The sequence below is a fragment of the Mesoplodon densirostris genome, chromosome 14 (genome assembly GCF_025265405.1).
Source record: "Mesoplodon densirostris isolate mMesDen1 chromosome 14, mMesDen1 primary haplotype, whole genome shotgun sequence".
NCBI classification, from domain to species: Eukaryota; Metazoa; Chordata; class Mammalia; order Artiodactyla; family Ziphiidae; genus Mesoplodon; species Mesoplodon densirostris.
The window spans coordinates 59,327,898-59,354,610 of NC_082674.1; the positions used below are offsets into that span (position 1 = coordinate 59,327,898).

The following is a 26,713-nucleotide window of genomic DNA, read 5'->3' on the forward strand; positions in this document are numbered from 1 at the left end:
CCAACCTATATTCCATCAAGTCCAAAGACTGAGAGAGATTTCTTCAAGAAGATAAAACAGACAGAATATTAACTGTGTTCAAAAGTATTTTTTAAATAATTTAAATAACTTGGGGAGAGTTTGAAATTAAGTTGCACAAAAGTACACAGAAAACCAAGATTTAAAAAACCTAAAAGACAAGATGATTATTAATTCCAGTGAAAAGAGAATTATGTAAGAAAGGAATAATAATCAGAGTCCACTTAGAAGATTCAGCAAAAATAACGTTTTCTTACATAATGATGTAAAAACGAATACTAATATAACTAACGTATTGCCAAACTTACTGCTATTGTGGCAGAATGGGAGATGAGAATAATGCAAGTATTTAGAGTGAAGGGCATGCAGGGGATGGAAGAGAGTTAACTTTTTACTTTCCATAGTAGGTAATGCCTAAAATGGAGGGGGAAAAAAGAATTAGCAATATCAGCCTGCTATTTAGAAATATATCAAATGAATCCACTAAAAGTGGTGGCCTCTGGGACCTTGCAGTGGCATAGGAGGCCCCCTCAGGGAATTGCTTGATGTTTTTTGTAATAAGGTTAGTTCAACCATTTGGGTATTTAAGTTTTGAAAAAACAAAACTCTCGCAGCTAATACATGGCTGGGCCAGAACTCGAATCATGTAATTTAATTCCTAATCAGGTCCATTAATTTGTGAGCTCCAAAGGGGCCCGCATCTTCTTAGCTCCTTTACTCCAGCACCTGCCCAGCACAAAGAAAGCCCTCCAAAAACGTTTCTGAATGAGTGGGAGAAAGTTAAAGAGTGGGATTTACTCTTCTAACACCAGAAAATGAATGAGAAAGGCATTCCAGGCAGAGGAAAGAGCAGAAGCAAAGAGAGCAAATGCAGTGTGAGAGCTGAGCAAGGAAGAGGCAAGGAGGGAGGAGAAGGAGGAATAGCATCCCGAAAACACTGGGTGGAGGAAGGGAAATACAGTGAGCACAGCTGTTTGCAGCTGAGTGGCAGGGGAGAGGGAGGACGTCCTGTTGGTGCCTTGCAGACAGTTCCACGTGGCCCTGACTGTATGTATATAAGCCTTGGGGGTTTTTTGTCTGTTTTACAATGATGACAGCAACACTTATTTCTACCAACAGTTCCTTCCCAAATAGTTGCAGCCTTCTGGAATCTACCAAGTACCAGGCTCTCTAAAATCGTGAGTTGTACAACTTGTTACTCTAAGTAGCCACTGAAAGGGCAACCCCACCAGGGCAAGCAAGGCCTGGTGGAATCCCTACAATGCCACCCTCACCATTTTTTGGGCCTCTCTCTGCTCTTAGCAGGAGCACTAGGTAAGCGGGGGCGGGGAGGGGGATGAATTGGGAGATTGGGATTGACATATATATAAGCTAATATGTATAAAATAGATAACTAATAAGAACCTACTGTATAAATAAATAAAATAAAATTTTTTAAAAATCAAGAGTATTAAGATGTAGGGCACAAAGGAGTCATCACCTCTAGGTGAACATCTGCATCTGCTATGACCATTACTCATACATTCATTTCATCCAAAGTTTAAGTATTTACTCTATGTCAGGCAGTGTACTGGAATACAAAGTTTCTGATTTTAAATAACTTACTTTCTAAAGGCAGCATTACTTATAAAATAGCAAGGTAAGCAATATAGTTGGCATAAATAAAAGTACTGTGGAAACACAAAGACTATCCAAATTTCTTAAATGTATAATGTCAAATAGAAGATACAGAAAGAGACAACTCCCACAAACTCCCACATATCCATCACCCTGCGTGTACAGTAATCAACTCATCGCCAATCTTGTTTCTCTTCTAAATCCACTCGTTTAATTTCAAGAAAACATATTATTTCATCCACAAATATTTCATCATGTATCTAACAGATAGGGTCTCTTTCTTTAAACACATTATGAACCTAAATCTTGAAAACTCATTAAGTTTTTAAGATGTGAGATATAATTAATATATAATAAAATGCACAGATCTTAAGGTGTCCAACTGAGTTCAGAAAATGGTGTAGCCATAACCACTACCCAAAACAAGATACAGAACAATTTCCATGGCCTAGGAAGTTCCCACATACCCCTTTCTAGTGAATTTTCCACACCCAGACGACTACTTTCTGATCTCTATTACCACAGATCACTTTTGCTTGTTCTTAGACTTTTATAAATGGGATCACAGAGTATGTATGAGTAAGCAGTCTCTAGGCAAAAAAAAAAAAAAAGGGAAAAGCATTCCGGGGGAAAGAACTATGTGTACTAAATATAAAGGTATGGAAGGATATGTTCACGGAATGCTGAAGGGCTTGAGAGGGTTGAAAGCTAGGACTGGTAGCTGATAGATGATAAGATGGAAAGAGGAGGTTCATTGGGAAGCTAGGATCTCCATAGTTAATTCTGGGAACCAAGTTGTTAAGTAAATTTTTCCCAATGCCTCAAACTATTTCTCTGACCTGAAAATTGGTCGGTTCTCTCACTATGCTCCTTTCTCCTCAACTCTCTAGCTAAGAGTGAGCAAGGCAGGAGCAGCGCCCTACACCCCATGGCTGTTCCCTCCCATTTTGTGCAAGGCCTCTCTGCCATCTCAGGGAAGGGAAGAAGCGCCCCATTGGCTTTCTTATGAGAGGGCACAGTCCCTCTCCCCATTTTAAACAAGCAGTCCCAAGTCTGAGGGGCAGCCTTACCATTATCTGTATTTCTCTCTTGCACACCTGGAGATCATGCTCATTGTTGACAAACATGCGTTTCAAGGCACATTTCATCCCATTGCTTGTCCTCACCAGAAACACGATAGCAAATCCACCTGTGAGAGAAACACACATACAAGCTCTTTTGAGTCATGTTTAAAAAGTCAATCAAATGACCATGGTGGCTGTAGTTTGCTGATGTCACTGTTAATGGTACTGATGTCATCATCAGCTAGGCCTAGGGCTGGCCTGGCATAGAAAGCATTCTTAAGATTCTGGGGACTCAAAGGTATCACATGTGGGATTGGGTAGCAAGTCAGAAAAATTGTTCCTCCAGTTCGCAAGGCAGAAATAGAGGCACATGTAGAGAACAAATGTATAGACACCAGGGGGGAAATGGGCGGGGAAGGTGGTGGTGGGATGAACTGGGAGATTGGGATTGACGTGTATACACTAATATGCATAAAATACATAACTAATAAGAACCTGCTGTATAAAAAATAAATAAATAAAATTCAAAAAAAAGGATATGAGGTCATTTAAGTAAAAAAAAAAAAAAAAAGAAAGAAAGAAAACTTGTTCCTAAACATCTATCTAAAAAAAAACAGGAAGAACAGTAATTATCTTCCAAAGAAACTACAGATAAACAGATGAATGAATGGATGAAAAAAGAGAACCAACTACATTCCAACTGCTATCCTAGGCACTCTGAGCTCTTGTTTAATTCATACCACAATCCTGTGAGGCTGGGTGATATTTTTTCCCTTTAAGACAATTACTAGCTGAAGAAAACAGAGGCTCAAAGAGATTAGATTCAACCAAGGACTTCTTTAAAAAAACGTAAGTCCAACACTTAAAGAGAGGCTCGGAAATTATTTCAATAATTGCTCTATGAATAGTTGGCAATTAATTTCAAGAATCTCCTTCTTTTCCTTTTTTCTCATCATTCCTCACCCCATCCCCCAACTCAAATCAACAATACACTCTGAGGATTCCTCCTGCCCTCCCTACCTCATGGGCTGTTGAGAAGACACAGACATAGTTAGGAAAGTACTATTCTACACAGCAGACACCAGGCAAGTATGACGATTACTGGGTGGAGTTTTTAATGTCTGCACTAACCCTTCTCTAAAAGACAGTTCATAATTCATTAAAAGAAGTTACTATAACTCCCACAGAAATTCTTCAGTGCTCTGAATTTGTTATGCCTTAGCGTTCCACAAATGCTTAGAGCTCCTAACCTTGACCTCACTCCCCAAACACTGTATGAGGCATTCAGTGCCACTGTTAAGAAGGGTTTGGGTAGATAAGGTGCAGCAAAGCTATCAAAGTTGAAGGCTTTGGGATAAGCAGCAGTTATATCGGACACTTAGCCCATCTGCCTGCTCACACACCTGCATAATTTAGCTTGAACTATCCTGCGCACTGACCCTGGGTAATGAAAAAAAATTGCTAGGCTATTCTTTGCACGGAGGTGATGTCTAATTGGATGGAGCTGAACACAGAGACAAGTCAGCAGTACAGGAACTTGAGCTGAGGTCATGGCATAGTACTGGGGCAAGCAGCCATGTGCAAAATTGATACAAGGTAATTAGCAGTGATTATAGAGACCTCAGACCTGAGACACAAGACTTGGGTCCCAACCATTCCACTCTAAATCCTCTGAGACCCAGCAGCCCTCCAGTACCTGTCTGTTGATGTTCAAGATATTTCTGGTTGTATCTTTAAACTAACTGTTCTTTTTCAAATTAATTTGAGTCAGATTCTGTACCATGCAACCAAAGAGAGCTTTAATCATAAAGCACTGTTGCACGTTTTCATAAAATACACACATAATTCTGTGTTAAAAAAATTGTTTAATAGGCTCAAATGTTCCAAAAGTGCATTTTGATAATGATTTATCAGAGACTGCATGTTTGTATATTTCCTGTCATTGTGCTCTTCAGTACTCAGATAAACAGTAAAGTTTACCATACAATCTTTCATTTCAGCTGTCATGTCTCTAAGCTTTGTACCTCAATAACATTTTCCATTTTCTTGTAATACTTTAAAGTCCACTCACACTGCTCAACTGTCAATTTAATTCTACAATTTTGAGTATTTACTATAGAAGATTTTTAAAATCCTAGCATGCATTGACAAGTAGAGGTCTAATTACACATGCAAAAAAACCCTCCTCAATTCTAAGATGCATATTTTTTACATTTTAATTTTTAGGATATCAGAATTTTCTTGTAATAAATATGTACATTTAATGCAGTAGTATTTGTCTTCCCTTCCCCCCTCCCCAAAAGCCATTAAATTCATGATGTGTCTTAGCAATTAAAATTGGGGAAAATGAAAAAAAATAAAATAAAATTGGGGAAAATGATAGTATAAATTATAAAATTTCTATGTATAGTCATAATTGTTTTGTGAATAATACAAGTGGGTTTTCATTTTACAGATATTTTGAATTAAAAAAAATCACAGAACTACGGACTTTGCACCAGTAGTGTTTCTAGAGAGCCTTAGTCCAAGCATTTTGCTTTATGGGGGGAGGAAACAAGTGAGACTTAGGATCCCATGGCTAGTTATGGGCAGAACCTGGACCAGTTTCACTGTCCTGATTATCTAAAAAGTGTTCTTTCCACTTCACTTATCTTAGTGAAAGCTATGCAGTACTCATTTAGAGAATAAGGGTACACCTGACAGTCCTGCAGAACAAAAGTTGGGAATGACTAGTTCCTGCAGTTCTGGGATGCATGGCACCACTAAAGAATGAGGCAAGCCTTTAGAAGCAGGTTGGTGATGCGGCAACTTGAGATAACTGCCACCAGATGGGAGCAGTCAGCTTTCTTTGCCAGGTAGCAAGATGACCTTTCCAGACCGGACTGAAGAAACGGGTCAGAGGCCTACCACATGATCCAGTCAAGCACAACTGGTTGAGAAGAGCCAGCCCAGACCCTCAAAGCCTATGACCAACATAAATCTAAAGGCAACGCAATGAACCACTAGGCCTCACATAGACAGAACCACGTTTTAAGCATCTATGCCTATAAAAGGGCTTATTTGCAGGTAAGAAGCATTTAAATCAGGGCTTCTCGATCATGAGATCAAAAATCGAAGCCTGAAAGGATTTGTCCCTTTAACGATGTTAACCACTTTCACCGCGTAGTTGACCAAATGGAGTGTAAATTTAAGGTACAGGGCAGAGAGCACGACTCGAGACACTTCTCCACCACAGGCCCACATCCACCACACAGATCACGGTAATAAGATTCTCAGCCACAGCCAAAGAGGGTGCGGGGATTACAGAAGGCAGCTATAAGACTTCAAGAGAGGTGCTTACCTTAGGTTGAGTTGCATCCCTAGATCTTGATTAAATGGAAAAATCTAAAGCTGAGCTGGGGAGAGGTTGGACAGAGGTAACAAAAGCTAACATTCAGCAGAGCCTGTGCCAGTCTGCCCACGGGAGCCTGTGCCAATCTCGCTGCCTACTGGCATTGTCTGAAACTAAGATAATCTCCATGATTTCACTGAAAGCCATTTGTGGGAAAATTCATGAATTTATTGAATCATAAAGGGAAAAAGGATCTGATCCATTATGTGAGGTAAGTGAAAGAGGCAGGATACTTTTGACACACTTTTACCTATTAACTTTAAATATAGAAATATTTTTTGGGCTTTCCTGGTGGCGCAGTGGTTAAGAATCCACCTGCCAATTCAGGGGACACAGGTTCAAGCCCTGCTCCGGGAAGATCTCACATGCTGCGGAGCAACTAAGCCCATGTGCCACAACTACTGAGCCTGCGTTCTAGAGCCCACGCGCCACAACTACTGAAGCCCACAGGCCTAGAGCCCGTGCTCCGCAACAAGAGAAGCCACCGCAATGAGAAGCCCGTGCACCGCAAAGAAGAGTAGCCCCTGCTCGCTGCAACTAGAGAAAGCCCGCGTACAGCAACGAAGACCCAATGCAGCCAAAAATAAATAAATTAAAATACATATGTATTTTTCACTTCCACAAAGAAACATGCTTTCTGCCACTTTCCCTAAAATACACAGCACTCTTGGTCTAACTTTCTCCCTCTAATTTTTGATGATGTGGATGGGTACTTGCCACTCACTGTGAGTTTAGAGATTTTGTCTGCTCGGTTCCCCTCTGTATCTTTGTGCCCTAGAGTAGTGCCTGACACATAATGAGGCCTCAAAAATGAATTAACTCTCCTCTTAATGTTACTACAGGAATAGAAAAGGCTGCAGAGACTGGTGGAGACTGTGGCAAACCCAAGCACATGGCCCATGGAAAGGAACAGCTACTGTACAACTCAAGGTAATTACTGCCGCGTAGGGATACAGACCCCGTTTTATCATCAACACTTGGTATTATTGGTCTTCTTATTTTAGCCATTCTAGTGAGGGTGTAGTGATATTTAATTGTGGGGTTTTTAAATTTATGTTCCCATCTCTCTTTTATTTTTTTTTTACATCTTTATTGGAGTATAATTGCTTTACAATGGTGTGCTAGTCTGCTTCATAACAAAGTGAATCAGTCACACACACACACACACACACACACACACACACACACACACACACACGTTCCCATATCCCTTCCCCCTCACGTCTCCCTCCCTCCCACCCTCCCTATCCCACCCATCTAGGTGGTCACAAAGCACCGAGCTGATCTCCCTGTGTTATGCAGCTGCTTCCCACTAGCTATCTATTTTATGTTTGGTAGTGTATATATGTCCATGCCACTCTCTCACTTTGTCACAGCTTACCCTTCCCCCTCCCCATATCCTCAAGTCCATTCTCTAGTAGGTCTGTGTCTTTATTCCTGTCTTACCCCTGGGTTCTTCATGACACTTTTTTCCCCTTAGATTCCATATATATGTGTTAGCATACGGTATTTGTCTACCTCTTTCTGACTTACTTCACTCTGTATGACAGACTCTAGGTCCATCCACCTCACTACAAATAACTCAATTTCGTTTCTTTTTATGGCTAATATTCCTTTGTATATATATGCCACATCTTCTTTATCCATTCATCCGATGATGGACACTTAGGTTGTTTCCATCTCCTGGCTATTGTAAACAGAGCTGCAATGAACATTTTGGTACATGACTCTTTGAATTATAGTTTTCTCAGGGTATATGCCCAGTAGTGGGATTGCTGGGTCATATGGTAGTTCTATTTGTAGTTTTTTAAGGAACCCCCATACTGTTCTCCATAGTGGCTGAACCAATTCACATTCCCACCAGCAGTGCAAGAGTGTCCCCTTTTCTCCACACCCTCTCCAGCATTTATTGTTTCTAGATTTTTTGATGATGGCCATTCTGACCGGTGTGAGATGATATCTCATTGTAGTTTTGATTTGCATTTCTCTAATGATTAATGATGTTGAACATTCTTTCATGTGTTTTTTGGCAGTCTGTATATCTTCTTTGGAGAAATGTCTATCTAGGTCTTCTGCCCATTTTTGGATTGGGTTGTGGTTTTTTTTGTTATTGAGCTGCATGAGCTGCTTGTAAATTTTGGAGATTAATCCTTTGTCAGTTGCTTCATTTGCAAACATTTTCTCCCATTCTGAGGGTTGTCTTTTGGTCTTGCTTATGGTTTCCTTTGCTGTGCAAAAGCTTTGAAGTTTCATTAGGTCCCATCTGTCTATTTTTGTTTTTATTTCCATTTCTCTAGGAGGTGGGTCAAAAAGGATCTTGCTGTGATTTATGTCATAGAGTGTTCTGCCTATGTTTTCCTCTAAGAGTTTGATAGTGTCTGGCCTTACATTTAGGTCTTTAATCCATTTTGAGTTTATTTTTGTGTATGGTGTTAGGGAGCGTTCTAATTTCATACTTTTACATGTACCTGTCCAGTTTTCCCAGCACCACTTATTGAAGAGGCTGTCCTTTCTCCACTGTACATTCCTGCCTCCTTTATCAAAGATAAGGTGACCATATGTGTGTGGGTTTATATCTGGGCTTTCTCTCCTGTTCCATTTATCTATATTTCTGTTTTTGTGCCAGTACCATACAGTCTTAATTACTGTAGCTTTGTAGTATAGTCTGAAGTCAGGGAGCCTGATTCCTCCAGCTCCGTTTTTCGTTCTCAAGATTGCTTTGGCTATTCGGGGTCTTTTGTGTTTCCATACAAATAGTGAAATTTTTTGTTCTAGTTCTGTGAAAAATGCCAGTGGTAGTCTTTAATTGTGGTTTTAATTTGCATTTCCGAATAGATCCTTCATCGTTTAAACTGTTAGGATTACCTGCTTCCCACTTTACTGATAAAAGGCTTTAGTAAGCATAGGATCATGGAGTCACCAATGAAATTACTGAGATAACTTGGACTTCTACCTCTCAAGCAAGGATGACAGAAACGCCTAGTTCTATCCTGGGAGAAAAAGGCAGGTGAGAATTTGTAATACACGGTTGGGGGGGGGGTATATAATTTCTAAAATCTCAACTCTGACATCAGCAAGAGATCATGGTCATCAACATCATTATCTTGACTGAAATCTTTTAAACACAACCTCTTCAAGGAGCCTGGCCATGAATATTCAACACTGGCAATGGGGCTTTTGAAGTAAGTGTAGTACCTCTCCTGGCTTAATCTCAAATGTGGAATCATGCTAGTTGGTACCAGGCCCTGGGGGCTGTTCTGAATGAATCAAGACACCAGTGACTCCACTTAGCAAGGACGAGTGAGGGATGGGGAGGAAAGGTGATAGGGGAGAGAAGGAAAACACCAAACTGATGATCTGAGCAGTGACATGCACGGAGACGGGAAGCAGCTGGGCAGATAATGAGAATGATGAGACCGTGAGACAAAGCCCATCCTGGTGCTGAAACAGGGTTTCTGGATTTGCTGCCAAAGAGGTTTTTTGTGGATATTTAAAAATCAGGCCTAGAGTCGGAGCACTAAAACCTGCTGCTTGCTTATTTCCTGCAGGTAAAAGGAACTTCATTTCCTATCATAAGCCCCATCTACACCTTTAGGAATGGCTTCCACTTGTGTGAGAAGAAAGCAGACAAACCAAAGTGAGGAAACAAAACAAAGTGAGGAAAACTTCACACTCTGATCGTGTCCTCCACTTCTCCACCCTACAAATTCTGCGTTTCTCTTTCAAAATAAGGTTTAACCTGATGAATACTGTTTACTTAATGCAGTTTCTCTTGGAATTACGTGAGGAAGAGAAAACTAGAATAAAAACAGCCTCCTGAAGCTTAACTAAAGAATAAGAGAGAGAACCCAGTTAAAGTGGGATGTATCCGGGAGATGTAAAAGAAAGGGCAACACTGGACGAGTTGCTGGATCTCTTTGGTCTCCATTTCCTCAACTGCAGAAATTAAGGCAAATGAGTGGTATTTAAATGAACGGTTTCCTCAGAGACCTATAGGATTACAGGAGGTGCTGCAGTGGTCCCATGAGGGAAAGTGGCTCCACTTAAGAGTAGGGCTCTGCACACAGCTTCCTTTTATCTGCTTATTATTCATTCTGAAAAAGATGCTAGAAAAAAGGGGGGAAACTCTGCTTTAAAGGAGAAAAAAACCCAAAGAATATTCTGTAGCCCTATGTAAAAGTATTTTATAACGAAAAAAGGACTACAGCACTGAAAGTCTCGCAGACGGCCCTTACCTACTAGCCTACCACAGACACAAATGTGCACAGGCAGCATGGGGGGCGGGGGGAGGCGGGGCCACCACGTCCACTTTACACTGAGACCGTGGAGTATTCCTTTAGAGTCCAACAGGTGAGGTTCAAACCCCAGCTCAGGAAAGCCATGATCTCACTGAGGCCCTGTCCTCTCACCTGTCAAGGGCAGCTGAGAGCTACCTCTTAGCTTTGGGGAGGATTAAACGACAGGCAAAGCACCGAGCACATAGGTGGTATGTGATGAATATAGGTTCCCTCCTTACCTCCTCCCCACCAAAGTTCTTTGTATTTGTGTGATAGACATCTGACTTACCATAAAGTTCTAAATCTGGTGTATCTTCTTGAGATAAAGGGCATAAACTCAAATACCTACAGGGGCCAGACAGATCATCTAAGGGAGGGAAACAATGCAGGTATAATGAAGTGTATAGAGGGAGTCTAATGATGGGAGATCACGGGGAGTGGTGAGACCGTGCAAACCAGAAAGTGCACGCCCAGCTCACGGGGCAGCCGCTCCTCAGCGAAGGCCAGTTGCTGCCATGGAGGAACGTGGGCTGAGGGTTGCAACGTTTGTTTGCTTTTTTTTTTTTTTTTTTTGCGGTACGCGGGCCTCTCACTGTTGTGGCCTCTCCCCGTTGCAGAGCACGGGCTCTGGACACGCAGGCTCAGCGGCCATGTCTCACGGGCCCAGCCACTCTGCTGCATGTGGGATCTTCCCGTACCAGGACACGAACCCGCATCCGCTGCATCGGCAGGTGGACTCTCAACCACTGCGCCACCAGGGAAGCCCAGCCAAGTTTTTTGATTTCCAAGAGAAGCTAGATTTTTAGGAGAAATCTCCCAATTTTTAAGTCCCAGCTACAACTTTAGAAAAGCTCTTCATCCCTGTGCAAGTTAAGGAAACCTATTTCCAGGCTTGGACTGAACGAGACAGCCTTGCCTCCACCTTTATGAGAGCTTTGTGAAGTAGCAGGACGTGTACGACAAGCTCTACCTGACTAGCTGGGAAACTGAGGCACGGAGAAAAGCCCAAGTGGCCTCCCTAGTACCGCCACTTAGAGGCAGGGCCAGGACTGAAAAACAGGCATACCACTTTCTGGTCCTGACCTTGGTCCACTCTCCCATGCTGCCGTCCCTCCCTCCCTCCCTGCAGCGGACCCTACAAGACAACTCCATTACCAGGGAAGGTTAGGGAAAAGACATGGTGAAAGCCAAGGGGCCTGTCCAAAGCTTGGCCTCCCTCACTGGCCCGGTGAGAGGGAGAACTTGAGTGCACTGTCTGCAGTGTTTGTCAGCTCCCACGGGGAGTGACGACGAAGAGGCTGACAAACACCCATCCACAATTTATTCAAGACAACTTGGCCAGAAGTTTCAGAAGGAACAAAAATGTTCTAAACTCTAGAACAGATGGCAAGGAGCACAGCAAAGATTCTGCAGGAGAAAAGGTCAATTGGAAGCATTTGTCAACATTGATTTCAGTGGGGACTTGGGGTTTGTTTTTTAATGTCAATCTCTCCTCACTTGCCTCAAATTAAAAATCACCATGTGCCAGCTCCTTCTGGGGAACATGTCAAAGCAGTCCCATCCCCAGGCAGGAAGAACACCCAGATGGGAGATGACTTGAGGTACTCAACTTCCTCTCTCTCCATCGGGAGCTGTGGGTACAGAGTCAGACACTGGCAAACTCTGGCAGTGATACAGAAACATCAACGGAACCCAATCAAGGCCACAGCCCCGGCTGAACACAGGACAGCTGGCAGTTGGCTCTTCCTTTCTAGAACTGCAACAACTGGGGAACATCTCCAGTTCATCTTCATTCTCTTCTGGCATGAGTCTTTAAAAAAATAATAATAATAATATAGACATTTCCAGAGAAGGCACCTGCCTTCCTGGAACAATGGTTAGAGTTTAAGAAATCAAGTTGGCTCACACACACCAGAGGCTTGTGAATTACTGCACATAGAACCAGAGCACATTGGACCTGGCCTGTCATCAGCTGAGACCAACCAGAAGAGGGCCTTTCCCAGAGCCGCCAGGTCCACCTTGTCTGAACTGTTTCCATGGGGTTGGCTATCTAGCAAATGTAGAGAGAAATGGTGAGAGATATCAGCTGGGCCATATCCTTGGTTCACTGACATCCCCAGGTCACAGTGAGCCAACTTTCTCTTCTCTATTATTACAAGCCAGGGTGATCTTATAAAAACAGAAATTGAATATCATTCTTCTGTTTGAAACTCCTCAGTGGCTTCTGGCTCCTCTTAGAAGGAAACTCCAAATGCTGGCACGGCCTGCAAGGCACCAGATGATAGGATGTGATCTCTCTCCAACCTCATTCTCACCACAGCCTCTCACTGCTCACTCTGTTCCAGCCACAGTCGCCTTCTTTCTTCTGGATGTTGCTTGTGCTCCACACTACCTAAAGATTGCTGTGCATGCCTCTCCCTTTGCCCTATTCACCTCATTCTTGGCCTGACCAGCTTCTACGAGTCAGCCCTCAAGTTTCAGGCTACGTGTTACCGCCTTGGATGAGCCTCCCCTGACTGCCCCCGGCCCCCACCCCCTCTTCCGATCAGGTTACATCCTTGTTACGCACAGCACCCTCCTCTTTTCCTTCGGAATGTAGCAAGAGTATAATTAAATACTTAGGTAATTCCTGGTTTGATGCCTTCTTTCCCTGAACCCTGTAAACTGCACAAGGGCAAGGACAATGACTCACTCACTGTGGCCTGTGTCATGCAGCACAGTGGCCACTGCATAAAAGATTCTCAACAGGGGCTTCCCTGGTGGCGCAGTGGTTGAGAGTCCGCCTGCCGATGCAGGGGACACGGGTTCGTGCCCCGGTCCGGGAGGATCCCACATGCCGCGGAGCGGCTGGGCCCATGAGCCATGGCCGCTGAGCCTGTGCGTCCGGAGCCTGTGCTCCGCAACGGGAGAGGCCACAACAGTGAGAGGCCCGCGTACCGCAAAAAAAAAAAAAAAAAAAAGATCCTCAACAACAAAAACAAAAAACAACAAAAAAACAAACAACAACAACAACAAAAAGAAAGTGCTTGCCTAGCACCCTAAGGAAACCAAAAAAACCCCCAAAAATCCCACATCACACCGCACCGCACCAAACCAAACCACACTATATACAGTGCCAGCTTTTCAGAAGGTTAGAATCTAGTATGGGGTAGAAGGGACACTAATTGAAGAGGCAGCCCACCCCCACAGAGAAAAACCCTGAGCGTGTGGCTCAGTACAGCAGAGGGTCATCTGAGACTAAGGCAGCTGGACAGCACCCTGGGGCAACACGCACAAGCTGCATCGTCACAGAAATCTCTGTGCTGTCGCAGAGTGGTACTTGTTCCGCCTGTGATCCCGTCTTTTAAAAAGAGCACTTGAACTGGAAATGAAACCCTCTTCAGTTGAGAAGGAAAAGAAATCAAACTCCCCCACGCTCGGCCCTGCCTCATCCCTCACATGAAGAAGCGGAGAGCCTCTCGGGCGTGAACTGTCTCAACCCCACCCCCAGCCCGAGCCACGGGTGCCCGCAATCTTCTAGTAAGTGGTGTGCAAACCAAGAGAGCAGCTGGGGTCAGGCAGAGGGCACGGCATCCGTGCCCGGGTTCGTCACCCCCCGCCACAGACAATCAAGCTCCGGCTCGAATCATTTCCACCAACATTTGATGTGTGTTACTGGTCCACATCTCCAAAGGAGAACTGGGGTTTCGGCAAAGCCAAAGCTTGGCTGACAGTCTCTCAGGTTCCAAGTGCTAATTCCAGAACATTCCACTTTAACTTCATGCTTCAAAGCGTACTTCATGTTCTGCACTTTGCGCTTTTGTAGTAAGATCAGGTTAACTAGCTCTGTTCCAGAAACAGCATCCTGTTCCGGAAAAAGCATCCTGTTCCAGAAAAAGCGTTTTCTACTGTGGTGATTTGAGCTCAGCAGCCAGGTTAAGCTGTGTCTTCTGTTCTCCTGGGACATGCACTGACATCAAAGGTACATGATGTAAAAGTTTTCCATTCTTTATGTTTCATTAGAACTGATCTCCAGACACATCTGCTTTAGTCAGGTCATCCTAATCTGCCTCGACCCTCCTAGTTATGAGGGAGATGAGCCCTCATCCTGGGAAGCAGGGTGACGTTTTCTCAGCTCCCAACAGCTAATCACAGAGCATTCCAACCTAACTTCACACTAAAGCCTTTCCTCTGAGGTTCAGGATATCTGACTGTACTACCCATCACCGTCATGCACCCACCCCTAGGTCGTGGCTCCTTACCCAGTACTTGCGCACCAGTTCACAATCTCCTCTCCACCCCAACTCTCACCATCACCCAGGTTGATTTCCCCAAGTCTTAACAATTCTATCCCCTAAACCTCTCTGGAATCCACACTTCTCTTCCATCCCTGATGCTCCTTCAAATACTTCTCTTTTCTTACTGGAACTAAAATAGAATCCTAAGTTTCCATGCCCTGGATCTCTTTCCATTCTAAAATTCATATCTAAAAACTTCTCTTAAAAGCATTCATTAACTCCCCAAAGCCAGAATAAAGACCAAATTCCTTAACACAGCAGTACATCAAGAACCTTTATATTTCCCCCCATTTTATTGTGAGAAAATTCAAACACATAGCAAAATTGAAAAGACCATACTGCAAACATCCATATACTCACCACCTGGAGTCTACAATTATTAACATTTTGTTACACTTGTTTTATCATATATTTATCATCCATCTACGCAAACATCACCTCGTCTTATTTTTGATGCATTTCCAAGTAAGGTGCAGACCTCGGTGCACGTCAGCATGCATCTCTTTAACTCGTATTCAGAATTCATGGTTCTTTTGTGGAGGTCGAGTAGAAATAAAATCTAGTTACAGTGAAATGTATAAATCTTAAGTGTATTATTGGATGAGTTTTGATAAACGCATACACTCGTGTAACCCAAACCCCTATCAAGATATAAAACCTTTCCATAACCCAGAAAGTTCCCTCATACCCCTTTCCAGACAGTCCCACTCTCATATCCCCCCTAGAGGCAACCTCTGTTTTGATTTTTTAAATCTATTTCTAGTTTTGCCAACTTTAAAACTTCATATAAATGGAACCATACAGTATGTGTTTTTTTTGTGTAAGGATCTTTTCCTCATCATAATAGTTTATACTGTGGAGTGTGTCAGTAGTTTGTCACTTTTACTGCTGACCTGTTTATCCTCTCTCTTACAGATAAGACATTTGGGTTATTTCAAATTTGTAACTATTATGAACAAAGCTCTCTACCCGTTCTTGTACAAGTCTTTTTGTGTTCCATGTTTTTATTTCTCTTGGGTAAATACCTAATACTCAAGAGTGTAAGTGCTAGGCCACTGTATAGGTGTATGCTTTTTTTTTACAAGAAACTGCCACACCTTTTCCTAAAGTGGCTGTATCATTTTACACTCCCACCAACAACATATGCTCTAGACCTTTATTTTTTATTTATTTATTTATTTATTTTTTGCGGTACGCGGGCCTCTCACTGTTGTGGCCTCTCCCGTTGTGGAGTACAGGCTCCGGACGCGCAGGCTCAGTGGCCATGGCCCATGGGACCAGCCGCTCCGCGGCATGTGGGATCTTCCCGGACCGGGGCACGAACCCGTGTCCCCTGCATCGGCAGGCGGACTCTCAACCACTGCGCCACCAGGGAAGCCCTGCTCTAGACCTTTATCATCTGAATACTTCCCTGCCCTCGCCCAGCTCTATCTCCCCATGTTCCCTCCTCTACCACCAAGCTTTCAGAACTTTAACCTTTTTGCTGCATTTCATTCCCTCTGCCTCGAAGACCCTGACCCAATCCTCTGCTAGATAAAAGGAGTTGAAGATTGTTAAAATAACACCTCTTTCATGAAGTCTTTCTTCCCTTTCCCTGATAATTGCCCCCAGGCTTTCACATTATCACACATTTGGCCTGCACCTCTATTGGTTGCACTCATCACAGTGCGCTGTGACTGCCCCCCACCCCATATGTTCATCTCCCCCGCTACACAGGCTAAAGGAAAGAGGGAACCACTTTTTTCTGCCTTGGTAGAAATAACTTGTTATGTAATCATAATACTTTATTACATACTATATGATACTTTATATTTTTTGCATAAAGTATACTATGTATACTTTGATGTTATCATTAAACACCAGTTTAAGGACTTTGAATACTATGAAACCGTAAGGACAACATTCTACATTGCTCTCTGAGTCACCAAAGAAAATTAAAATGGCAAGAAGAGCTTCTTATTTCTCTTGGAGTCCTCAGGGCTAGCACAGTGTTTGGTACATAGTTGATGATTAATAGATTTTTCCTAAATTAATAGCAATCCAGTAATGTTGCTTCCCTGCTCAGAATATTCCTCTTGCCTCGACCACCTACAAGATAAAATCCCACCCCTAATGTGGCATGCAAGTCCCAACAGAATCTGGAGCCCACAGTGGCCTGGCCAGTGTCCTTCGGTGCCTCGGTGCTTTTTGCTTGTATTCTCTATCTGGAATGGCTGCCTTCTCTTTAAATAGTAAATGAGTAACTGTAAGTCCAAGTGTAGCTCAAACCAGGCCTCCTATGTGAACTCTGACCTAACAGAATGCCCATCCCTACTTTATTTTCTAACCCTGATTATTATCCCACTTGTCTGCATAGCAGTCTTTCCTGAGGACTATATTCTCTCAGAGGGCAAAGATTTTACTTTATTTTTATTCTTTGTAGGAAACACATTGGTCTAGCTTACCATACCCTTCACCCCACACTGAAATAATGATTAGATGCATTACATCAAGTGGCTCCCTTCTCCTGGCCATTGCTACCGGGACCAGGAGTGGGTGTAGCTGGCACACATTCTCTCTTGAGAATCCTAGTAACAACTCAGGAACCGGAGTCAGACAGTGTTGGACAGCCATGCAGACCAGGCTGGTAGCTACTGTCAGTCACATCCATGCTCACAAAAAAGCAGAGAAGAGTGTTTTGCAAAAAAAGGCAAGATATCAGAGCAGACACTTGGAAGAAGCTGCAATTTGAGACTATGAGGCTCCAAGGGGAGAGAGATGGACAGAAGAGACACCTGATAACTTTGCAAGACTCAAAAAATCTAGCTTCACCTCCTGCTGTTAGGTTCTGGAAGGTTCCCCTATATTTATTCAATGCATTCCTTTTGACTTACTCTAATTTGAATTAAATTTCTGTTCCTTGAAACCCAATGACCCTAAGACACCTTGCACCAGTATGTTTTTAAAATACATGAGCTCTGATATGATCTAAATTTTAATAGTTTTAACCATAAGCCTCCTTTAACAGAAAGCATCCAGAACAGTGTTAAAACAGCATATTAAAAATTGCACTTGAAGAGTGGGAATTTTTAAGTTAAAAACTAGATTTACATTAAAATAGAACCTGCATTAATATACAAAGATCTAAGGAAGATCTAAGGACTGAGTTACCTGAGGATGATGGGATTGCAGTTGATTACTTTCTTCCTTATCCTTTTCTTTATTTTCCAAATTTTCTATAATGACCATATATTATCTTTCTTAAATTATAAAAAACAAACCCCCCGTTTTGTTGTTTATTTTTAAAGAAAAACCTGTCCTTCAAACCTTGGGAGGCGTATTGAGAAGGTAAGTCTCCAAAAAGGACCAGGAAGGAGCACAGCAAGGCGGACCAATGCACAAAATTCCATGCAGAGAAAATTTCCCCTGCCTTTGGTGTAAAACCAGGGCTGGGACTGGGGTGAGGGGAGTAAGGCACATGTCTGGAGCACAAAATTTATGGGAGTGCCCTGAAACTCAGTAATCAAGATAGATAATATTTTAATGTATTTTTAAATGAATATTAATACAAAAAATCCATGATGAACAAATTTCATTTTTAAAATAAAGACAGGGCTTCCCTGGTGGCACAGTGGTTAGAATCTGCCTACCAATGCAGGGGACATGGGTTCGAGCCCTGGTCCGGGAAGATCCCACATGCTGCGGAGCAACAAAGCCCGTGCGCCACAACTACTGAGCCTGCGCTCTAGAGCCCGTGTGCTGCAACTACTGAGCCCACGTGCCACAACTACTGAAGCCCGCGCACCTAGAGCCCGTGCTCCGCAACAAAAGAAGCCACCACAATGAGAAGCCCGCACACTGCAATAAAGAGTAGCCCCGCTTGCCGCAACTAGAGAAAGCCCAAGCGCAGCAACGAAGACCCAATGCAGCCAAAAATAAATAAAATTTAAAAATAAATAAAATAAAATAAAGACAGGATCAGTACTGATTTTTCATTTTGCCTCAGGCTCCAATATGGCTGATCTTGTCTTTATTTAAAATTCTGATATTTTGTTCATCGTGGGTTTTTTGCATTAATTTGTTTCTATGCTTACTGTAATCCTGACTGGCTAATTTCCTGGGAAATCTTCCCGGCCCTCCAACACGGTCAGGGTAGTGAGGTGGAGCAGTCCCTGTGCAGCCTGATGGCAGCACTAAGCAGGTACAAAAGGAGAAAGATGATGGCCTTGAGAGGTAAGTGGTCCTGAGCGGCCTCTAGAAAGCCCCATGTACACTCCCAGGTTTCCCCAGACCACGACTCTAGCCCAACCTCTCTTTTCAGTGACTTTCCATGATTAAAATATGATATACAATGACTGACACTCACCAACCATAAAAGGAGCATTAGTCCTTAATAGAATACTATTTCTAAATATTTATATGTTACCAACTATGCTTGAGTTTCATGGCGGTATAGACACGATACACACACAAACACTCAATAAAGCAAGGGGATACCAGTTAATTATAATAATCAGCTCAATTAACCATGCTTATGAGACGTTCTTCAAGGCCTGAGTTCACCTGGTGACTGACACCTGGTGACCGACATAGGCACATATGCCTAGAAAACAATGGCCTCTGAGCTTAAGAGGTCAATTCAATGATCACAGAAGCACCACCACCCTGGACAGCAGGCTGAAAAACTGCTCTGTTGTTAACACTAAAGTAATCAGAATACAAAGAGAAAGAAACATACAATATAACGCTCCACGATATTAGGGCCACATGGCCTGTGCTCCATCCACCTTCACTTCTTCCAGCTACTTGATAGCACATCTGTTTAGGATACATCCAAAAATAGCACTATCAAGATTCAGCTCTGTGCCGAGCATTTTCACATGCATCCTCTAACTGCATCCCCGTGACAATCCTGTGAGGCAAGTATCAGTATAACCGTCATCCGACGGGGAACCACAGGTTCACTCCGTAAGCAGCAGAACTGCAGTAACCTGGGCACGTGTCCAGTGCCCTGGATCTGTACCTAGCAGGCTCATTTCCTAAAGCCCACCTATACAACATGCTTCTAAGGCTCCTCTAGCACGTTCTACTGTGATTTGCTCATCGAATTACCCATCATCCATTTGGAGACTCAAGTCCCATTTTACCAATAAGAAAAGTGAGACAGGACAAAGCAAAGCATTCACTGAACTTTCCGTCACTGACCTCTGGCACCACGCATTCAGGAGTGGGCTGCTGTGCTGTCCTGAGGAATCAGGCTATGCTGTAAAATGTACTCCCCCACCACAAGGGGGCAAAATGGTGCCCCAACACTCTTCCTACCGGGTTCCATTCTAGGTAACCCCCCTCACCACCCCGTGACAGGGAGAGCTGAGTGACAATATGGGAGAGCGCCAAGTAACTACTGGGGCATCAGCTTTCAGCACATCTTCTACCTTCCAGCAAAGTGGAGGAGATCATTTCCCAGACCTGCCTGCAGGACCAGACTGTGGGAGGAATTTCAGCTACAAAGCTTGAGTTACAGTCCTTCCTTGCCGGCCCTAACCCGTATTCTCTTGCCCTCTGCAGTCACCCAAACAGTAGGAGGCAGGCTGCAATCTACACTGCGGCAGAAAGGAGGGCAGGAACTGATCCCCACCACATCTGTCCCCACAGGAGGTGTAAAGGACCCAGACCAAGTAGCCGCACATTTCAATGGGGCTGACATTTTAGGTCAGGGAGGCAGTGGGAATGGAGGAGACGGTATGCTTATTCTTAAATTCAAATTCTTGTCACCATCCTTGGTTATCTCTTTCACCTTCATCTTCACTAAGGGGAACCGGGGAAATGGGTCTCAGCTGGAGGGGAAAGCCTGTGTGGAGGAGAAGGAAGGAGAACTCACCGCACTTGCATCCCACTCCCAGGGCTGTAAAAGGGAACGCGGAACCTTACCTCTTGGCTTTATAGCAGTAATTAATTACGGCAAGTCAAGGGTTTTGGATGAAGTGAAAACTAGTTAGCATTAGATAAAATCAGACCATACAGGCTATGTTAGCAAGAGTATGTGATGGAAGTGTGGGAACTTTTCAGTTTCCAGTGAAATTTTGAACACAAAGATGCCTTTAGGCTTTTCTCTGGATGCTGACTATTAAGAGATGCTGTCTGGTGTGAGCCTGCTTCATTGCAATTAGTGATTCAATCCTAAAGAAACCTGAGAGTCCAATGCTAAGCACATCAACAACCTGGCTCAGACAAGAGTACAAATGCACTGAGATCCTGTTCCCGGGTGTAACACCTTGCCCCCAAATGCCCACGGATCTGTATAGCACAACTACCCACTTTTGTTTCTAAAATTATCCTCAGGGTCAAAAGCATCGTTTAAGGAAAATCTCAACACCGAAAGCCGTCAACTCCTCCCTCCCACCACCCCAACCTACCAACAGTTCTCAAGTCCTGAGAAGTCCTGAAGCCACCCTGTGTCCCTCAACTTCCGCACCCCTCTCTCTTCTAAGTTCTCTATATCAGCCCCATCTTTGCCTCCATGCCCCCTCCTGTCTCTGGAGACAGCCACTCCCCCTTTAAGGACTTGATTCCAGAAATTATCCCTCCTCTCTTGTATTTTCAGTTGTTTCTCTCTACTACCTCACTCCCTCCAGTATTTAAACATGCTCCAAGTCTCTCTGATCTTAGAAAGAAAAAAAGAGGAAAAACAACTCTTCACCCTTTTCTTGATCCGACTGGCTACCACCCCTTTCCTCTTCTCTGCAACCAGACATTGGGAATTGCCTATACTCTTCTCTCCCTCCACACTCTACCTCCCAGTCACTCAGAAACCTCCTGTAATCTGGTTTCCGCCCTCTCCAACGCCCGCTCTGCACCTCAGCCCAGTACACTAGTTTTCAGATGTTATCCCACCTGACTGCCATGCATACTTTTCACTGGTGACAGTCTTGAATCCAAAGCCTTCCCTTTGGGCTTCCAAAGAAAAGGACACTGAATGCTCAGTTCTTCTCCTACTCTCTATCTCTTGATCTCCTTTAGAGTTCTTCATCCTCTCCCTGCTCCTTAAATGCTAGTGTTTCTTCAGGGTTCAGTCCTGAGTCACCCCCAACCTTATCTTTCGAACATTTTCCTTTTGCATCTGTTCACCCCATAAATGCTCCCTAAGCAAGTTCACCCATTAAGCATTTCAGCATCCTTTAATTACATTCACAAGACTGTCAACTCTCCCCAGAGGTCCAGACTCATATATTCGACTTTCTCCATTAACTTGATAGACATTTCCACTTGTAATTTTCGCATGCACTCCAAACTCAACATGTTTAAACTGAAATCAAGCCCCGTGTGTCCCCCCCCACCTGTCTCAAGCCACCTTTCCCATGTTGCCTATTATGGTGAATGTGACCACCACCTCCCCCACTCCCTATGGTCAACAACTCCTTCTCCCCAATACCCAGCTAACTACCAGAGCTCATTGATCCTTCTCCATCTCTCTCAAATCTGCTTACTTCTTCCCATACTCACTGCCATTGCCTTCATTCAAGTCCTCCTCATTTTCCTCCTGGAATGCAACAATTTCTTAGTGTACTTTCAGAATACGGCTTCAGGGTGTCTGCTCACCACAGCGATTCACCTCTCTCTGGACACTCCCTTTCTCCTACCAGTCATGTTTGATTAACTAATGCCCTCACCCTCATCCTTGCTGGAATTGATGGGATCAGTAAGGATATCTGGCTCAAGCTTGGGCCAATCAGTTTCTCTCCCTCGGAAAAGTGGAATTTGGTGGAAGTCTGTGCAGGCAACTTAAGCTGTAACAAGTGCAAGTGGGAGTGGGACGGTAGCCATGTTGAGCAACATGGATGAACAGAGAAAGTCCACATGCAGAGAGGAAGAGAAAACCAAAGCAGGAGCAGAAAAAAGCAGAGATACAAGAGAGACAGAGACAGAGGCCCCCCAGCGCACCCCCCAGAGTCTTGTTGTTCCTCATCTCAGACCCTGCCCAGGGTCAGCACCACTCCTACTCCCAGGTTCCTTGAGAGACACCCCACCTTATCTTTGGAACATTTTCCTTTTGCATTTCAGCTACTTTAAGCAGGTAACTATTATGTGCCTATAGAAAGTCTTGATTGACACATTTGGAGCAACTCACTTCTCCTCACTGGGTCTCAGCTTCCCCATCTGTAAAACTGGAAGACTGAATGAGACGAACTCTGTGAAGGCAGTAAGTATTAATATGCAACAGCTTTCAAGCAGAGTATGTTATTGCTGTATTCAGTCTACATGCAAAACGACAGTCACCACCTGCCCGAGGATAAGGACAGCCAAATATATATTTTAGGATTGTGTTTTTTAATAATTAACTTTTGAAAAGGTGCTGAGTTTCAAAACAAATTAACAAAATAACCTATTTTTAACTCAAAGTGTTTTATTCATGTCAGTTCTCAACCCATTTACCATGAGTGTACATTTTTTAACTACTTCCTTTGTTAAAGCCCTGATTAAAACATTTCGCTGCAGTTTAGTAGACCTCATCTGGCCCTGCGCAGGTGGGCCGGTCCATTTTCAAACAAACCGTTTCTGAACATGTTTAGAGAATGACTTTCAATATTCATTCTTATATTATTGCAGAAAAAAACAGATTCACTTTACAATGCTGCACTGAATGTAATGCACTAAGTGTTTTAAAAAAACGAAAACTTTTGTCCTCAGAGCAGGCTCTGGATAAATTCATATGCCACTTATTAAGTATCCAATATACAAAGTACATACTACATCACTGATAAAGTAGTTGGTAAATATAAGTTAAATGCTGATAAAGAGTCTGATTCAGTAGTCATGTGTGGGGTCCTGGGATCTTTTTTTTAAGTTTCCCAGTCAATACAGATCATCTGCCAGTTTGGGGACCAATGCCCCAGGATCAGGGACATTTCAAATCTTTTTGAAGGAAAAAGTAAAAATAGCAGTATACTGAGAACACTTATAACAGAATCAGAGTATCTCTTTATATGAAAACCTGTGTGTGTGACTAAATTAAGTAAACCCTACCAGTGGCTTAGGGGTAAGAGACGTGGTCAGGAAGTTTGACCATGCTGGCTGTCTTTGTCTAGGGAAAGAAGCTAATGACTTTGCAAATTCCTATTCTCTGAAAAGATCTGCCACTGGGGAAAACAAAATATACCATAATCCAAATTTTAAATGGCTATTCAAGATCTTCCATAGAAACCTCTTTGCCAGATGTTGGCTGAATCTCAAGTGTGAATGCTAGGGAGGTCGGGAAAGAGACAAAGGCTATCCCAAGGTTGTTTCAGAAACAGGGTCCAACAAGAAGTGGTGGCCAAAGGGAAGAGAAGACGCAGGCTCAGCGTGGAAACAAAACTTCCTGTTCCGAAGCCTTTGCAAACTCATGGAAAAAGAATGCTGATGTCTAGATCCTTAAAACTCTTCCTTGCTGCTCTGAGGACTCTGCTGGAAATTAAGACACCAGTGAGAGCACTACACAATGCCCAAAGGCTTATGTCCATGAGTTGTGCAGTCACACAGCCACCTAATCATGTGTCACTGCCCCTGCCACAGAACTCCTGACAACATTTCAAATAAATCTCCACGTGAGAGATAGCAAGGGGCAACAGAAAGAACAAGCAGCCAGGAGTCAGGAGATCTAGCCTGGTCCAAGTTCCACAAAGGACAAGCTATGACCTTGAGTAAGTTGCTACACTTCTCTGGGCCTCCATTTCCTTATCTGTAAAATAAGTGTGGCACTGGATTAAAGGATCAGAGGAACTTCTGACCTTTGGAGCTGGGTGTCTGCCATATTTTGGTGATGCTTTAGGGACATGAAACACACCAAACAACTTCCTAAATTCTATGCAGGGATTTGAATGATCGATTCTTTAAAAGACAACACTGCTTTCATACTGGAGGGTCGGGGATGAGCAGCAGAAGGAAATAAATTAAAAGAGCTGACAGGTGGGAGGAGTAAGAATTGGCAAAACATTATTTCTTCTGGGATGTTCAATCACTTGCTCATTTTCCTGATACAGGCACATTTTCAAAACCTGAAGACAAAGAGATTTTCTGTTAAAGATTCTCCTAAAAACGGCTTAGAAAGGTTGATATCTTCCTTGAGAGTCACTCCTTGTATGTTTAGTGCACAGTGTGTCAGCATCCTCCTAGGTCTCAGCCTCATGGCTCACAGTGTGAAGACCCCTTTCCAGCTGAGCACAATACCCACAACAGTTCCAAAGACACACTCCCCTCACCTGCCACTTGCCCGAGAGCTGCAGGATTTTTTCGTCTGATTCCCAGCCCTGAGTCCCTTCAGAGGCAACTAAGCATCCGGTCCCTAAGCACAGTGGCTTACGTTTCAGTTCGACATTGACCTAGCCCCATTTTTTCATGGTTCCTGGATTTAATGTTTTCATCCGTAGTACAAACTAGACCCTGAAAAAACAAAATGGATTTTTCACTCTTTGTCCTAATGGAAAAAAATGTCTCACTTGCATCTCCAGGTAGACTTGGAGTTTCCGGCCATGTTCTGACAGCCACCTTCACCTGACCACTCCTCCCCTAACACACAGAGCCTCTTCTACAGAATAATTCACCTCCTACCACTGCTCTCTATGCCAGTGGGTAATATCTGCTTAGGAACCCTCAACAGCTGCTTCATCTCCCTCCTCCCACAATGTACCAACCTCCTTCAAGAAAGGCACTAGTGTTTCTAATGTCATTTACCTACCACACAGACACACACACACACACATGCACACGCAGCTCCCTTAACGATCTAGCATGCTCCTTGAAAAACACGATCGGGGAATCCTAACCAAGCAGGCGTGACTCCTAAGCAGATGGCAGGCCTCATAATTGGGTCATTACATAATACCTCTTCTCTAACCAGCTTCTCCGCACTTCCCTCAAAGACCCTGTGCTGATGAGCTTTACACTGTGGTCACTTTCATTGTGACCACATCGCTCTTGAAAACACACTAATACCACGTTTTGATAGAAGCAAAGAAAGAGGGTGGGAGAGAGAGGGAGAAGTAAGAGTCAGAAGGTTGCTGTTAGCTTCAGTTTTGAGTAGCCTGGACTTGAACAAGCAACCTTCTCTCTTGGTGCCTTGGTTTCCCACCCTGTCACGTAGACGCATGCCAATCCCTGGTTGCGTCGGTTCCATTACAGGCCTCACATATAAATGTTATATCATGTGAAGACTTTTTTTTTTTTTTTTTTTACTATACAGCACGGCATGCGGGATCTTAGCGCCCTGACCAGGGATCAATCTGTGCCCCCTGCAGTGGAAGCACGGAGTCTTAACCACTGGACCACCAGGGAAGTCCCTCATGTGATTCAATTTCTATAGGATACTCCATCACATTTAGCTGTCATGTCAGGCTCTCAACAACTCCTCACTGAGCTAAAGATTGCACAAGGTGGTGTCCACATGCACGCAGGCAGCTGCTGCTCTCAGTAAGATCCCAGGTTGGCAAGAAATCAGGTCTAGTCTTGCATCTCCCTCGACCTTCACCTCCAGGCACCCAGAGATCTCATTTACATCCCCTCCACCCCCCTCCCAATGCAGCTTCCCACTCCTGGATTTATCTACGCTCCAAAAATCACTGCTGCCTTCGCCCAACAACAAAACTGCCATTCTTACCAATCTGTTAGTTTGGGGGGAAGCTGGGGTCTCATGCCTGGTATTTGTATGGATTGTCTACAGTTTGCAGAAGTAATTCACATATGTGTTCTCATTTCCTCATTACAATAAACCTGAATTATCATTCTGTGCATTCAAAAACTGAAGCCCAACCGTATGCTAACACATATATATGGAATTTAAGAAAAAAAAATGTCATGAAGAACCTAGGGGTAAAACAGGAATAAAGACACAGACCTACTTGAGAATGGACTTGAGGATATGGGGAGGGGGAAGGGTAAGCTGTGACAAAGCGAGAGAGAGGCATGGACATATATACACTACCAAACTTAAGGTAGATAGCTAGTGGGAAGCAGCCGCATAGCACAGGGAGATCAGCTCGGTGCTTTGTGACCGCCTGGAGGGGTGGGATAGGAAGGATGGGAGACGCAAGAGGGAAGGGGTATGGGAACATATGT

The 26,713-nt window shown here is 43.6% G+C and overlaps 1 protein-coding gene across 13 annotated transcripts in view; it reads right to left on the reverse strand.

Annotated features, from left to right (window-relative positions):
* Positions 1–26,713, reverse strand: part of AAK1 (AP2 associated kinase 1) — a 179,450-nt gene that overhangs the window by 106,336 nt on the left and 46,401 nt on the right. For all 13 annotated transcript variants that reach the window (XM_060117890.1, XM_060117899.1, XM_060117892.1 and 10 more), the window contains exon 3: positions 2,706–2,824. In XM_060117890.1, the coding sequence (XP_059973873.1) occupies positions 2,706–2,824 (119 nt within the window). The remainder of the gene's footprint in view (positions 1–2,705; positions 2,825–26,713) is intronic.